Raw genomic sequence first — 17,899 nt, 5'->3', positions numbered from 1 at the left:
TGAAAAAAAAAAAAAGGAGAGAGAAAAGGAGAAAAAATGTCCTTAGTTAGCCTTAAAAGAAGGGGGCATTGTAAGAGTATCTCTGTGCTTTATGGAGACAGATGGAGAATACATTAGACAGGTTGCAAAACAGACAGACAAACAACACACAGGACAAAGCACCTCAAAAAAACATTGAAGAATTTTTCAAAGCGCATGAGCCAGAGGTATTAGTCTGGTCAAAAAAACCCACTTGAAATCTATTACTCTCTTACAGTAGTACAGAAAAAAAGCCCCCAGTAATCTTCTCGATTTTACTTGGTACTCAGTCTCTGAAAATGTAGAAGAACCCTGGAGTAGAGAAATGACTACAGTACCAAGCAGCACTTGCTAGCTTAACATTGCAAGTCTGGATGGCGTTTACCTTTCTTGCATGTTTTGTGCCTTCCCCAAGCCATTAAGAAAGAGATCTGGCTTCTGCTTGCGTGTAACCAGTAATGACAACCTCTTTGCAGTTATCTGTGTGCAAACAACCGGAGACATTCAGAACTCTGATACAGTAATCCAGTACCAAGTAAGTTAATCACAAAATAAAACAATTTATAAACAAGTAGATCATTAAAAACTAAAGGAAAGGGTTGAACAAAGAAAAACAATCCCACATGCAGACCAGTTTATCAGTGCTTTCATTTCAGCAGGATGTTACAATGTGAGAACACACATCCAGAGCCCTCTGTGGTCTCAGCGATCGGCAACACGGCTCGTCAGGTGATGGGGACAGGATGGTCCATGCAAATGAGCAGACCCAAGTCACATTGTGTGCAACCAAGACACAATTCCAGACATCTTCAGAATGGGTTAGAGTCACAAGAAATGGAGGTTCAATGGAGTGACGGATAATTAGTTGGAAGCACATTATTTTAAGTAAATCTCCCTGAAAAACTGCTTATTTATTGAATATACTGTCCAATGGCATCCACTAACTGCCCTTTTATTGCCACAGGAAAGTAGGACAATATAGTAGATCAAAGAGGGAGCGCTACCTTAGATAATCTTCAAAAGCCAAGATAAAGTTCTTCAGCTACCCAGGTGGCACTTCTATAACTACTGACAGTTATGACATGCAGGAGTTATACCGTATTTGAGGAACCTATGGTTTAAGCTACATTTATGTCCAATATTTGGTAAACAGTATTTGAATTAATATTATCTAGCCAGTTGATGCCATCTGGTTTACAAGATAGAAGGGATAGGAGATCGAGAACGCCTTAGAGGACAAGGTGAGCTGTAGGGTGATGTTACTGGAGACAGTCGCAGAGCATTGCCTGTCAAGCCAGCTATGTTGTTTAAGCTTCGAGATTTTTCGTAGCCTTGTATGAAAAAATGCACAGACATCAGTTGAATTCAGCCAAAAAAAAAGACAAAGACAAACAATACAATGTCACGTAATCCAAGGAGCTATCTGGGACTCAGGGAATTTGCCTGCAAAAGAACTCAATGCTTAGACACAGTACTGTCAAAAGATATTAATGAATAAAACAATTTATGAAATACTGCAGCTATTCTTTCCCAGGAAATTAAACACAGAACCACATCAGAGGTTTGGCCTGTTCTTCCACTCTGTGCCACTCTGTTGGATTCAGCAGGGCTGTGCAGAGTGCAAGATTAAGGGTGCCAACAGGGTTTTCGGGTGAACTATCTAAGCATAATCCCATTAAGGTAGACTGTAAGAGCTGTTAGAATGATATTACCTCTGTTATATTTTTCTTTAAATGATGAAATAATAAAAAAGAAAAAATGTTTGCAAGTAATTTCTGTGGAGTAGTGAATGATACTATGGAAAGAAGTTCCATCTGCATAAATGTTAAACTTAAACCTTCGTATCTAGTGTTAAATTACAATATGAGAGCAGAGTTTGACATATTTTCAAATGCTTCCTGATTGGACAATTTAAATCTCCAAATCTGTATTACTTCTCCAGCTGACTGAGATGAAATAAATTATACTAATCCACATAAGCAAGTAGTAAAGAATTAGTCATTAAATGAGGCAATCACATAATGCTTCACAATTTGGAGAGAACACTGCACTTGCAGACATTTCTGTTTACATCATGAGCTCCAGCTAATAACTTTTAGATGCATAATGATTGTTCCCCCCTTCTAGATGCTATGCTAGAAAAGGAGTGCTCTGCTTGCCTTGCCTCACAATCTTCACACTCAGGTATTTTCAACAGTGTCTGAATAATTCTACTTATGAAGGAAAGGATCAGCCCATTGGTCTAGAGAGAGATATCAGCACGGGGAATGAAATGAAGAGCAGGCTGGATGGAATGCTGCTCCTAAAAGGCACAGATACATGCTTCACTGCAAGCAGAAATTCACTGATTTCAGTTGGCACCACCTACCATTCTCAAAAATTATAATGCCATTTGCCATGTTAAGACGTTTAAGTAAATCGCCTGCTGTGAAATTATTGAGACTTTTTCCACAGAAAGCATACAGTGTCAGTGACAATATATTTATCTAAACATTACATGGCAGGTCAACAGACTGTTTTCTAATTGAAACAGTTACTGGCTCCAGATAACAGACCACAAGCAATTATGTTCTTCGGGAAAAAAAAAAATCACACTAAATTTAGGTTCTCCTCAGAACAAGATATTTTTTAGTGAAACACTGTAATTCTGTTTGTGTTTGTACAGGTCCTGAGCTACTGAGAGGTGAAAACGTATATAATCATAACAATTAACATATTCCTTACCTACTGAAAATTGCATACTGTAAATCTGTACTTAAAACACAATGCTTTAAAACACAACCTTCATGTCTGCTAAACCATTGTGCAGTGTTATCTCCAGATTGCAAGGGCAGGTTGAACTGTGATGCTTCACAGACTGCTGATACACTCCAAATCCATTATCCTGCTTCTGAGTTTCTGTCAGTATTTACCCATATTTGAGAGAATCGTGTTTGAAAGGGGAACAGAAGGAATGCACACTGCTTAGATATATGTTTAACCTCCTGTGTCAACTTAGTGCTTACAAAATAATCAAAAGAATTAGGCAGCTTTTTTAATACAGACACTAGAAAAACTTTTTATTACTTTTTTTTTTTATATAATATTATTCCTGCTACTTTTCTAATGATAAAAGCAAAGAACTGATAGAGGAAGATAGTAAAGATAACAAAGAAAACAAGGACTTCTAAAAAATGAAAACCAGAAATAGAATATGAATAGAGTCATAAACCAAAAATCAGTGATTTTCAGATAGTTCAGTGGGGTTTGGATCAGCTCTGATTCAGTATAATCTGAGAAATGGATATAAGGTGCCAATGCAGAAAAGCTCAGAACAAACGATCACTGAACAAAACTAAGAACCAATCAAGGAAGCAACCAAACACAAAGGATATATCTAAAGAAAGAAATGGAAAAAAAAATTAAATTAAATTAAAAAGTAGTAGACTTGATGTGTAAGTTAAATTCAAGAATTTAAAAATTCATGTATGCTACTTGAAAATATTTTCAGCTAGCTTCCTTACTCTGTACACAATAAATTTCTAAGCCAGTGGCTAAAACATTTCAACCTAGTTTAAGGTTATCATTAGAGTCAGTCAAAAACCACATTTCTCATTCAGAATAAGTGAGTTCTGAACTCAAGCCCTGTTTTTCCAGTGCAAACTATAAAATAATGACAATTCTCTTGAATCTAGATTTTGAAATGAAAATGTCCTTGCATTCCTCTAATAAAATATGTTGTTTTATTGTCATATGAATGTCATTACTAGTCAATTGGTAATTTCTCCCATTATTTTTGATCTGCTCTAATTAACAGTTACCACCAAGTGAACAACACTCAAATGTTTATTCTGCCATTTCTAAAAGAAGTCAAGAACCTCATCTTGCAATATGTCATGGCAGTCTGCATTATTCAGGTTCCTCTGACCTCCTCAAATGACTGGAGCCTTACTATTAAAGAAACTGTAAATAATTCCTAGTTGCCAAGTGACAACGCAAGACTTACACTCAGTAGACAAGAATCCTGAATTCACGTGCAAAAATAATGTTTGCAACCAAATCCCATTTAATCTAAACATTATTTACAGGAGTGTGTAAAATGTAGGTGCATAGAGATAACCATATTCTTTACAAACACCATACACATACATTTCTGGCTCACAAGATAAATCTGCTGAAATATTAAGAGCATTTGCAGATTAACCAAGAGAATTGCTTTATGGTCTAGGTCTGGCTAGCACAGCTACATTTGCTGCAGACAAAACAAAAACAAAAACAAATAAGCAAACAAAAAGGCCAACCTTCCCCCCCCCAAAAAAAAAAAAAAAACAGAAAAAGTGAAAACTGTTAAAACTACTACAGTTTAATGGAGTAAAAAATAAATAAAATGCAATTCTCTTCCAAGGAAAACCAAGACTACCACTAGCATTATTTACTTTGGGGTTATGCCCTGAGGTTAGCTTTCCAGCCACAGCCAACTTTGGCCTGATTGGGTGACCACATCATGGGTGATTCATAATGCCAAAAGGTTTTACAGCTGCACCAGGGAAACCCAAACCTGCGGAACAGGGAGCAATTAGGCTTGAAGAGAATGAACAACTTGTAAGACAGTAGCACCTTGCAAGATCAAGAACTGTTTATTGTAGTTGAATTCTGGCTGGGGGAGACAGTCACCATTTAGCATTAGGTAGCGTATTACAAAGAGGGGATGTGGCACTATAAATTCAAATTGTTCTTTGATATATATCTAAATAGCATCTTTAAATATAATATATTCAACTGTAATTTTTAATAAGCTATTAAGTGTGGATCAAAGTTACTAAATAATCAATTTGTCTTTTAGAGTGAAAAATGGTATCAAGTGATGCGTAGTGGAATGAGTAAAGTCTGAATTGCAGGCTTGTCCATAAAAAGTAACAGACAAATGAAGACAAGTGAAACAAAGGCCCAACACCAAGCACTTTTGTGAGGACTAAAGGAAATGAGTTTTTAAAAGAAAAGCAAGAAAAGAATGACTAGGAATAAAGAAAAATACATTGTGGTACAGTCTTTCCTCAAAGAGCATTGTGCACATCATTTTACTCTAAGTTTCCTTTTCACACGCACATTGCGGAGTGATCTTTATGATCTAATGAAAGAAGTCCATACCTTTCCTGATCCCTCCATCAGTAGCACACGTGTAATCCCCTGTTGTCAGTAGGAAACATGTTCCCCCTCTTCTGTTTTTGTCTCTGGTACTAGAGCGTCTGATGGGAGGGAGCCTTTCACCAGGTGAGAGTGGCTGCTCACTTCCTGCACTGTCTTCACCTGATAACACTGGTTAAAGCACCATGCCCATTTACAGACAAGAATGAATGAGGAAATGAGACATCACAAAGAGCTTATGTAGAACACCAGATGTTCCCATCACTCAAGAAGTAGATATAAGGTAAATCATTAAAAAACAACATTGCAGTTCATCAGTAATCAGTACAAAGTGGCAAAACGTGTATTTTGTTTATTCAAATTATCTTTTGACTTTTCTGTTTTTCTTTTAAGCCTCACATAAGCTTCCACTAGACTATGAAATAAGAAAGAAGCAAAACAAGGCCAGTTAGTTGCCTGTTAAAGACTCTAAATAGTAAGTTTCAGATATTTAAAAATGTAATTACTATTTTTAATATCCTTTCTATTAAATAAGAGGTTCTGCTAGTCATTTTTTGCTTAGAATATATTACTTAGCATTTAATTAAGATAAGCCCTCCCCCAGAAGGGTTTGATTATCAATATTTGACACTAAAGCCTGTTTCACTATGCACATTTAGTTTTCACTTCTGTACTTGCTATCACGTTTGCCCAGCTTGTCATTATAAGTACCCAACATTAAATGTTGTCTGTGTGGTTTGTTTTGTCAAACACTGAAACTCTTACCTCACCTGATTTGGGTCTCCAAAAGGACTATTTAAAAAAAAAAATCTACTGATTCAGATTCAGGCCACACTTTAAGAAATAAATCTCTGCTAGTACAGCACATAACAGGTAATGGCATGGTTTTGACTTCTGCTTTACCTTTGCATTTAAATCTGAGCATGTGCTTTTGTGAACTGGCTATATTCAGCCTAAAAGTTTTCACAAAATTCCAGATTACTATAATAGCATTTTCTACCGGAAATAAAGTCAGAAGATATAGTGTGAGTGCTGGCACTGCCAAAAAGTTAACATTTTAAAATTACTTCTTTTTGTGTATCTGTTTTCTGTCTAACTTCAAGGATTACACCACCTCATAAATAAAGCGGCAGATACAGAAAAGTGTCTCTTTGCTCTGATCACACTGAGCCTTCTCCATTTTGGAATACCTTTGGCAGGACCTGATGGCATGAAAAAGCTGTTACCGTTATTACTTGAAAGATGTCATCTGAAAGTGCAAATCAGTCAAAGCACTGTAAAACTAACTATATTCCACCCTCAGTGTGAGTCCTTTCAAAGGTTTCTGCCCTACTAAATATATTTTGGATGTTCAAAAAGCTGTGTTAACTTTGTGAACACTCACTCAGATACTGAAACCGATTTTCTTTGAAGATAAATGCTATTCAGTAACAAAGCAACAGAAACAAGAAAGATATTGTTCAGAAACTGATTTTCCAGGCTCTTCTTTAGAAAAAAATAAACTTCAGTTACTGAACGACACCACAGTTGTGTACTGTTTTGTTGGGTTTTTTTTCCTCATATTAGCAATTATCAGCTTTCCAACAGGTGCCCAATGACTGGCATGTAAGCTTTGTAATCAAACTGCATTTTGCTTAAGAAAGAATGCATTCAAGAAATGAACAAACAAAATAAATCCCTGCTACTAAAAATATTTCATCTATACTGAGAGAGAAAAATTCCTCTATAATTTGAAGAAATACGGAATGTGGGGCAGTGGCTCAGAGGAGCAAAAGCTATCACATACTTTCAAAGCAATTAGCACAAAGTATCCTCTGAAAAGTAAGGTAATAAAAATCCTGAAAACCAACACTAATAACATGGATGTTTTGAGGGGCTGCTATTTTCATTTTTCTTGAAAAACTGTACATCAGTTTTACTGTTATCATCCAATTATTAGTAAACATTGCACAATGTCTCCTCTAACACAGATGAAGGATTTTTATTTTTATTTTTTTTCTAGCCAGGGAAGCAGAATGCCAAATAGAAAGAAAACTAGAGAGAGAATTTCTCTTTATTTCCTTTGAGTGCTGGGCTTTTGATGTAAAGCACCTGCTCCTTTTAAATGACTGCTTCTTTGTAGGATCTTGCTTAACAGGCCACGATGTGGCACAGGCAAAGCAGACACAAGAGACAAACACTGAGGCAAAACACCATGGAGTCCAACAGAGTGGGACACGGTGGCTGCTCAAATAGTCACAGTCATGCAGAAAAAAAAAAAAAAAAAAAAAAAAAAAACAAGAAACATCCATATAACACAACAAACAACAGGCAAAAGAAAAGGTTGATATCATCAGCAGGAAAGCATTCTCAACAGAGCAAGCAAAACTGTATAGACCAGCTACATAGAGGTTTGAGAATGTCACTATAACTACTTTGTCCTCTATGAGACTGACACACGCAAACACTGGAGGGGAGAAGGGCGGGAGCTACGTCTTCTCCTGGCAGAAAGACTGGCTGCTTTCTGACCCCTACCAAACATACTGGTCTATAAAGCGTTCTCAGAGGACATGCATCTCCAGTGGGGTCCTACCTGATGATCTGTTGTGCTCCATCAACTGGTTGTCCTTGCCCAGGCAGATGTCCCCTTGTGTGCTATTGCAGGCCATGTTCAAGTCTGTCTTGCAGAAGGTGGGAGAGCTAGCTTGAGGAGCAGGAGGGATGTGCTTCTTCCTCTTCCTCGGCAGTTTCTGCTTTGCCATGGCCAGGGAGTAGTACATCCCAAAGTTGTTAACAATCACAGGCACAGGCATGGCTATGGTGAGCACCCCTGCTAACGCACACAGGGCTCCCACCAGCATACCTGACCAAGTCCGTGGATACATGTCCCCATACCCCAGGGTGGTCATGGTGACTACAGCCCACCAGAAACCAATAGGGATATTTTTGAACTGTGTGTGCTCGCTTGCTGATGGATCGTTGGGCTGAGCTCCCACACGCTCTGCGTAGTAGATCATGGTGGCAAATATCAAAACACCAAGTGCCAAGAATATTATCAGCAGCAAAAATTCATTGGTGCTGGCTCTAAGAGTGTGGCCCAACACCCTGAGACCCACAAAGTGCCGCGTGAGCTTGAAGATTCGCAGGATCCTCACAAACCTTACTACCCTGAGGAAACCAAGTACATCCTTAGCAGCTTTGGAGGAGAGCCCGCTCAGGCCCACTTCTAGGTAAAAGGGCAGGATGGCCACAAAGTCAATGATATTCAAGAGGTTTTTGATGAATTCAAGTTTGTTGGGGGAAAAAACAACACGCACTAGAAATTCAAATGTAAACCATACTACGCAGACTCCTTCCACATAGGTTAGGGCAGGATCTGTCTCAATTTCATACTGTGGTACAGTTTCTGTTCCATTGACAACCTGCTCAGTTTTATTTATAATAGTATTGAAAGCCTCATGCGTTTCCAAGCAAAAGGTTGTGATCGAAACTAGGATGAAGAATAAGGAGGCAAAGGCGATGAACTGAAAGAAAAAGAGGAAAAGGAGATATCAAAACCACACGGCTCTTCGCATTAATAATAATAATAAATCAGTGGTCATTATCAATTTGTACTGGTTCATGCACAAGTGATATACAACTTCAAACATACAAAACTTTGCATCCAGGACAGACGAGAGTGGCAGACAGCTCTCAAACACACTTTAGGAGTCTGGGAACAAGAAAAGTCTTTCTGATGGACACTGTAATAACATGGTGCAACTCTTCCAAAAAGAGGTAAAAAAAAATCTCAAATCCATGCTAAGTCATCTGAATTCTATCAAGGCCTCTTATCAACAACCCACATACATACCAGCTGCAGCAGTATTTAAGGCTGTTGAAGAAGGGAGGAAACCTGGGCTGACTCTACCAGTTTTGAGATTATGGTTCAGGAGCTCATATTTAGTCTGACAAACTCCTCAGAGCGTTCTAGGAAACACACACAGAAAGTAGGTTTCCTTTGGATCTCAGTGATTCACGACCACAGGTTATTCACAGAATTATAGATTCGTGGAATCACAGAATATCACGAGTTGGAAGGGACCCACAAGGATCACTGAGTCCAACTCCCAGCTCCACAAAGGACCACCCAAAATCTAAAGCTATGTTTGAGAGCACTGTCCAAATGTTTCCTGAACTCTGGGAGCTTGGGGCCAAGCCCACTGCCTTGGGTAGCCTGTTCCATGCCCACATCCTCTGGTGAAGACCATTTCCCCCAGCTGCCCCTCCCCTGACACAGCTCCATGCCATTCCCTCGTGCCCTGTGGCTGTCACAGAGAGCAGATCTCAGCACTGCCCCTCCGCTCCCTGTGAGAGCTGCAGGCACCATGAAGCCTCCCCTCAGCTCCTCTACTCCGGGCTGAACCAACCAAGGGACCTCAGCTGGTCCTCATATGTCTTGCCCTCCAGACCCTTCACTATCTTTATAACCCCCCCTTTGGACACTCTTAAGAATTTTATGTCCTTCTGATATTATGGACCACAAACTGCTTGAGATGAGGCCACACAGCTCAGAGCTGAGTAGAACAACCCCTTCCCTCGCCCAGCTGGCAGTGCTGAGCCTGGTGCACCCCAGGGTATGTTTAGCTCTACTGGCTGCAGAGTTCACTGCTGGATCATATTCAACTTGATATCAACCAGAACCTCCAGATCCCTTTCCACCAGGCCGCTCTCCAGTCTCTCATCCCCAAGTCTGTACTTAAATACAGAGCTGCCTCATCCCAATGGAACACTTATTAAATCTCATGAGGTTGACAACTACTGAGCCTTCTAATTTGATATCATTTCTGAAATCAAGTTTAGAAGAATACATATTTTATCCATTTTCAGGAATATACACAGCCATTTAATGGAAAACATCTGGTTATATTCAAGAATGTTCAAACAAAGTCTCAGAATTTGGCCGTAGACCTGATCATTACAGTTTATTGTACCTATGTAGGAAGTCTGAAAAATGCAAAATGCAAAATGCAATGTGTTATACGTCCTTCCAGCCCCCCTGCTGACAAATACTTATTATCTTGCTTCTCTGCAGGTGAAGGAAGAAGGAGGGAAGCCTATTAATTTATTTATGCTATTAAGACTAATAACCTAGTTAAGTACTTGGGGACCACCCAGCAGTAAAATAATACTTGTAATATAGACAAGCAAATAGATCAGAAGGGCCGGGTGATGCTTGTTTTGACACATTAGATTCTCATATGAAGATCTCCAGTGGCAGGCCTGAACTGGGTGTTGCCCCATTGCCTCAAAAGGCACTCAGCAGTATCTAATGACAGAATGCACAACCCTTTCAGACAGAAGGAGAGTCTCTCTCAAGGTCATGGTATTGCATTAAACGTGCTTGATCTACCTCTTGTTATCAAAACTGCAAATCTAGGATAAGTTGAACAAATAAAGAAATTCAGTTCTGGTAGTGGCACATACTCATAAAACACAGTTAAATAACATGGATCGTTAAAGACTTAAAAAATGTACTGCCAGTCTTCAACTCAATCATCACAGTCAAGTCATCCAGTCACTGAAGTAAATGGAACTTCCAGCACAGGATCTCACAGAAAAACAGCTGGAAGATGAGATAAACTTAGGTACACCCAGTAAAATGCACTGAATGAAAATGTGTTTCCAGGGCAGCTGTTCCTCTGCTACAAAGGCTATCTTCTTTTAAATGTCAGCACTTTACCACCATGTTAGTACTTCAAAAATAGGTGTGGTACTTGAATAGGCAGTGTTTTTAAATGCTTCTTCCTTGATTCACTATTTCTAACACATTGCCAAGGTGAGTGTTATTCTGAATTTTCCAATTAACATATTCTATATCCAATATTATTACCCTGGGGAAAAAAAAGAAACCTTACTGAAGTCCTGAATACTGTCAAAAGTGGTAAGGATCCAAGGAGACAGAATGATGCCTAAACAGGATTTTAAATATATCAAACCCTCTGAGCTTCTTTACAAATCTTGCATCCTGAAAGTGTACCATTGTGTGGTATCAGGAAAGCAACACAACAAAATGGTATGTTACTACACAATACAATTCGATCTCAAATCCTATTGGTAAAAAAAATATAGCAGAAACAGAACTGCAGCCACAAGCCAAATATGTCTCCATTCTTCCAGTTTAATCCAGGCTGCAATACTGTAGTAAAACTGATTTTGTGTACTTCAGGTATCCATCACTGGATGTAATATTAGCCCTCAGATTTACCAGTGTGCACTAATGAAATTCCTTCAGATTGGTGTAATATTGAATGACTCCATTTTCCTAACACAGAATGTTAGTTAGACAACAAAATGTTGTCTCTACAACTGGTAGATCGAACTGCTTTGATTCTAAGAAACAAGTTTAAGTTTGCAGGCTAGGCCCACTAAACGCAGAGTGACAAGATAGATGTATTCAAAACTCACATACTTAATGCATCTATAACAGAAATTTGCAGCTTGGTTATGACTTGCCTTCCTCAATCAATGAAACAAAGTTATTACATCAAGCCCCTCAATTATAAACACTCTAAATCTGCTCTCTCTCAAAAACGACTGACTCAGGGACTGAAACGAACACTTATCATCCGGTCTGATCTTCTAGGCACAAGCTAGGCAAGCAGTTTTATACTATCTGGCCAATTTTTACCAAGCAGGCTTTTCTGCTTGAACTACAGAATTTATACACATTCACAGCTACTTTCTTCCTCACCTTATACTAGGGCACAAAAAACCAAGCACACACACCAACACACACCCACACACACAAATAGTTTCTGTAAAACAGCTAGAGTCAGCAAATAGAACTAGATTTATATAGCCTAAATGAATTAATCTCAGCAGATCTTTGCAAGGCCTCTCCATAATACGGACAGAAAATTTATCAGACTCAAAGCCAGTGGTGGGTTAAGAATGACCCTTGGGATTCTACTTCAGCATTCTCCAGCATCTTTCTACACAGCAGCAGGATACAAAGCAAACAAATGGGTGGAATTTGAGCATCACTGAAGTTATGTCAGTGCTGTAGTTTGCAACTTGAGTGGGGAGTTTTAATTGATGAAATACTGGGCAACCTCTTTCAGCAGCAGCGCTTTGGTGGCAGCTATGAATGTTTGTTTTTTTTTGTCTGGAATGAACAGAAAATTACATTCAGTCTAGATAAATTCAAATTTACCAAGAATTCAGTCATAATAGGGATTAAATGTGCATTCAGCAAGACACTGAATATAGAAGCAGGTAAATAATTGACATCTATCTTGAGGGTGTATTTCAGAAAAAGACTCCTTCCTAGAAAATGCCAAACAACAAGGGATTAACTACAGGTAGAACTGCCTGACAAGCTATTCGTTACTGCTTTGCACAACACTGACATGTTGAAAGGCTACAGTACACTTCACAAAGCAGCTAGGAATTTTTAACTGTAAAACTATATTCAATAATGCTCTCTTAGCCCTGAAGAAAGAAGACTTTGAATCATTTCCAAAATCAGTTGAATAATCCATTCTCTTATCCTGGAGGAAATAGTAAGTTATTGTGAAGAAAGGCAAGAAAACACTAGTTCACATGTTAATGTAAGATTTTTTATAATCCCACAATTTCAATTCATAACAATGTAAATAAGATGTATACATCTGGCCATGCAAATAAAAGCATATACTCCTCATTTTGAGCAAATACTGCAAACTGCTTGGACATTTTAGACAGATCTTGCAGAGCACCCAGCACAATGAAAGCCCATTCCCAAGATGTTTTTACACCATTATTGCAATAGTCAGAGGGTTCAGAGAAAATGAAATGGTGTCTAATGTGAGAAGGAAAAATTTCTCACTGAAAGAAGAAACCTCTGATACTTACTTTAATAAAGATATTTTTAATATAGTATGAAATAACACTAAGCAATATGTTGAAAAGAGTGCCATGGCTTTTACAAACAGTTGTAATGATTGATGCAATGTATATTTTCTAATTTAAGTGTTCAATAACAACTTTTTAAGGTTTGGTTAGTTTGAGATGCATTCCAGGATTGGAAAAGCTTGTCCTTGACACACTTGACTACAGAAAAAGAAAACTATTGAATATTTAATAAGCCCTTGGAAATACAACATTTACTATTCTCTAGTGCAGGTAGGGAACTGCCTTAAAAATAAAAAGTTGCATTAAACATCTTCATATAAATGTATTATAAAATTTGATACCTGCATGTTGCTAAAATTTAAAATAATAATAGTTATTATTATTATTAATAGTAAGAAGAACAAGTCCTTATCACAGTTAAACTAAAAATACAACCATAGGCAGATAGGCAAGGACAAGAGTTTGCATTTTATTTCTTGAAGAAATCAGTTTTGAATAGCCACCCTCTATTGGAATCAAAATCATGCTTTCTCTACAAAAGATAAAGAGTTCAGTGAACAAATCTTAACTTTTTCTGAACATAAAAAGCGTGGGGAATTTTCCACACAGAGTACTTCCCTTTCCTATCAGCAGGTTAATGCTAAACAAAACCCTGAAAGCAGAACAACTTTTCTGATGGGTAACAAAATAGCTAAAAGAAAAGCAAGTTTTTTTTCCTAAAATCATACTCATTTTGAAAAAATAATAATAATAAAATCCATTCTTGGGTGATGCAATCATTATTTCCAGTTATGTCAACTGATTAAGGCTCTACATCTTATATTTCAGAAAATAATAGAGATTATTTGAAAAAAATAGTTCATTAGGTTTATTTCTCCTTCTGATCCTCAAACCACAAAAGTAATCCATACATTAAATGCATCCAATTTCACTATCTGCAACAATTTAGTCACATATATTAACTACAAAACTGTATTTTAAAATTTTTCTTAGTGAGTGTTTTTAAGACTAATTGACTAGTGCTATATCTTGATTAAAAATAACCCTAGAATAAGGCAGTTATAAGTAGCTATATGAAAATTTATCATTTATCATTCCCATGATAAAAACTTATTATCTGGTATTTTCTTTTTTTTTTCTTTCTCTCAAAAGTCCGAGAGATAAAAGAATTGTTCCTGTACATTTTCCATATACTCTAAACATAACATTCTCCATCATCCTTTCATTTTTCCACGAACTCAAATCTTTAGTTCCTTTCTGAATCCTTCTAGTGCTATAGGAGTGGGTCCCAGTCAAACAGAGAAGAAATTAAATGTCACAAATACCAATCAGTCACAACTAACGTGTAGCACTGACTTTTTAATATAGTGTTATATAAGTTTAGTCACATAAAATCAGCCTTAAAAAAAAAAAAGAAAATTCCAGTAAATTTGGGTAATTTGGATGTTCAAGGAAACTATGACTCAGATGTGGATATTATACAAGCAGAAAAAGAAACTGTATTCATAAGGTACATTATATGCTTCACTCCAATGAGCAGTAATTAAGATTGGAATGAAATCACAGTATTAGATATAACTTCCCGCTTTAAAGAGAGCTGTCTCTAGATTTAGATTGGACAGATTGTTCTCATTTCTGTTCTTAACACAATTGATTTTTTTTCCTCTGTTTAAATTCGTCTGGGCCTCAGGAGACTGCTAAAATCATAATATGATTTCAGAATGAGCTCTCGTGATGACCTTACCTCGTTGAATGGTGCAATGTTCTGTGGAGCAAAATTTAAATACTGAGACTCAGTCTACACAAACCCCATCACAGATAGAGGCTATTCCAATACCTAAGCAAAGAGATTGTCACTGTCTTCATAACTTTGTTCCTCAATGATGCTATTTCTCTGTAGTTACAAGATCCCCTTGGAAAATTACTATTCCACTCAAAAATAATAATAATAAAAAGGATAAGTCAAAAATACTTTTACGTTGTGCTGCATTTTCAGTGCGTTACATCTGGATCTACTGAGTAAGAAACCAAATAGCTACTACCAAGTAGCTACTTACCAAGCTTCTGGCATTTAAAATATAAACTCAAGGCAAATAAACTACTATTTTTCATTCTCACTTATAAATCATAATCTCTCATATTAGCACTCTAAAAAGATTAAAGAATGTATACAGACAAAGCATTTTAAATAAATCTTCAGGGGAAAAACAAAAACTTGATGCACGAAGCATTAGGTACTGAGAGAAGGATAATTTAATGCCTGTAAAAATCTGCAACTCACCCTGTTTGGGGCAATAGGGTACAATATCAGCATTAAAAATGTTTTCATATATAAGCATAAAGATTTAACAGCCCAGACCTCCCTGGGAAACTTCTCATTGAGAATAATTTCTCAATCAACATTACACTATGTTCTTGCCAACATTTTAGTTTTCATTCTGTGAACACCATCTCCTGCTTTCAAATCCCTAATGCACTCCTTCCTCATTTGTACTCTCTCCTGCAAACACTATTTGGCATTCAATTTAACAGTTAACATTCTGCTGCTACAACTCTACACAGAGTCATATTTCAATGAAAAATTCTATATATCAATGCACTTGTATTGTTATACTGTCTAAGAACAGCCTATAATGTAGACATTAATATGCTCTGAGTAGATTTATAGTATGGGAGTACTTACAGTTTAGGCTGGTTACCATCTGTATGTAGTAGTGGGAACACAAACATGCTCTTGCTAGCTTGTTCTTTCCCATTTACTGAAATCTTACAAAGCAGCTGTCTTTCACTACCAGCTGGAGCACAAATAAAAAGGTTATGAATGCCTCTCTTCCTATTCAGAAATCCAGTTCCACAATTAAGTCTCTCTCAGCTGTCAGGTAAATCAGCAGTTTGACACTACAGATACATATCTGACTCAATGAATCTTAAACACATCTACATTTTAAAGCAGACCGTAAAGAAAACCAGAGTCACAAATAATGCTGCATTTTAATTGCATTAAGTGACATGTGTCTTCTGAAGAATTCAAAACTGATTTACAGACTTCCCCTGATATGCATGCACCACTTGGCACAGAACGCCTCTGCTGAGCAACCAGAGAGAAGACATGACAACACGTTTCAGTGATGGGGCCACATAGTGTGTGGTGGGAGTTCCTGGGACAGGGCTGCCCAGGTTATTTGTTTGCACTACAGACCTAGTCAGCTTAAGTTCCAGAGAATCGCCAGTTTACTAAATGACCAGAGCAGTTTCACATTAGGCAAACCAAAGATTATCTGATTTTGTTGTTCCATTGAACTGCTAAGTCAAACATTTCACACTGACATACAGTTTACATCCCACCAGCTGTTTTTTGCTCCAAGAGCCAGCAGAACTCATCAAAAAGCAATTATGCTGCCTCCAGAAACTTCCCTCACTCATCCACCTGAATTTATCAAGCTTGTTTTACTTACTGTTTTTATGAGCTGTGACTATCCCAGCAAAATCCTAGATCATACAGCTATCCGTGCTTACTTCTTTATCTAGACTTTGCACTTATATTTTAGGAATCATTTTTAAAAAAGGAACCAGCAAGGCTCACTTGGACCTTGCTTTATTGAAAATGACTGTGGTTACATGAACTGATAAGCCACTCATTCATTAAACATTACTATACATCTGTGCACTAAAGAACTATTTCCAGCAGCTGTAAAAAAACAATGGATGACATTCCAAGAGTTAAGGCAAAAGTGAGAAAACTAATTCTCAATCCAAATTCTGGGTGTAGTATCAAACTATCAAACTTTCTTCTTACTAAGAAAGAATCTTCCACAAGGAAGCTAAAATTCACTGAGGGGATGAAGAAGGCAGATTATGAAGGACCCATTTCAGCTGATTCCAGATTTACTTGCAGAGTTAAATGACCATCACTGCATGCTTGGTTACCCTGCCCCAGACTACCCACTGTCTGCACCATCAGAGTAGAAAACTAGAAAAAACCTTCAGTGTTGTACTACTTATTATTATTAACAGACACTCACATCCATGCAGATAAATGGAGAAAAGAAAGAAATTCTTAAGAAAAATTGTGAAAATTCTATTATACTGGAGGTTTCCTGGTATATAAATCTCATATCCATTAAAATTACAGAAACATTTTGAGCACTACCATCTCTTTTTCTCATTTAACCACTCAGGCTTACTTACATTTATTTTTTCTCTGACCCAAGATAACTCCGATAGTCTAATTTAAAATTACACTCAAGCAAATTTAGAAAACTTTAAGGTTTTAAGGCTTGATATCAATTAAGATTTTTAAGAGAAACTAACTTAGCCTTCACCACAGAAGCCATATAACCATTCAAACATTTTGACAACCCCAGTCCAATTGAAACATAGTGGAATTATTTAAAAATTTTCCAGGCCTGCGTCTTTCCTGTACGACACAGTAAAACTTACATTTCAAGCACTGGGATAGAAATTACCATTTTATTTTTTTTTTAATTAATGGGAAGGAACCATTGCCAAGATGTTCAACAGCGTAGACAAAGCCTTCAAGGTCTCATCAGACTTGAGGCTCTTCCTTACTCTATTAAGCAGCATTGGTATAACTCTTCATACTGTCACCAAAGAAAATGAAATAGTTGATAATAACTGGTATACTTGTTGGCAGTTAGAAGACAATTAAAGACTGAATGGATATGGAAGTTAAAATCTATCCAAAGACGAGTTTAGAAACAGAAAACTGAGATTCTGAAGAGTCCCACGTCAAAACATCAAGGGACTAAACAGTCTTCTAAAGCAGATTAATGCTATCTATATTTAATTAAATGCATACAGAAAGGTTTCATTTAAAGAACATTATGAAAATTGCAAAGTCAAGCACTTGAAAGTAAGAAAATGTCAAAAGCAAGGCTGGCCA

The 17,899-nt window shown here is 37.2% G+C and overlaps 1 protein-coding gene across 4 annotated transcripts in view; it reads right to left on the bottom strand.

Annotated features, from left to right (window-relative positions):
- Window positions 1–17,899, bottom strand: part of KCNC2 (potassium voltage-gated channel subfamily C member 2) — a 94,080-nt gene that overhangs the window by 1,780 nt on the left and 74,401 nt on the right. Inside the window, exons 2-4 of one of the 4 annotated variants that reach the window (XM_065743269.1) lie at window positions 7,715–8,645; window positions 5,146–5,313; window positions 404–498 (exon numbers count right to left, since the gene is read on the bottom strand). In XM_065743269.1, coding sequence (XP_065599341.1) covers window positions 437–498; window positions 5,146–5,313; window positions 7,715–8,645 — 1,161 coding nt within the window. In that variant the 3' untranslated portion in view covers window positions 404–436. Of the gene's footprint in view, window positions 1–403; window positions 499–1,069; window positions 1,350–5,145; window positions 5,314–7,714; window positions 8,646–17,899 lie in introns of those variants that run through there. The other 3 variants (XM_065743271.1, XM_065743268.1, XM_065743270.1) reach the window with 3 other exon arrangements.

This window comes from Cyrtonyx montezumae, unplaced genomic scaffold (assembly GCF_038088225.1).
Source record: "Cyrtonyx montezumae isolate F1298 unplaced genomic scaffold, pur_monq_1.0 scaffold_3, whole genome shotgun sequence".
NCBI classification, from domain to species: domain Eukaryota; kingdom Metazoa; phylum Chordata; class Aves; order Galliformes; family Odontophoridae; genus Cyrtonyx; species Cyrtonyx montezumae.
The sequence above is the reverse complement of the archived record's forward strand: the minus strand, read 5'-3'. Positions and strand labels throughout refer to the sequence as shown.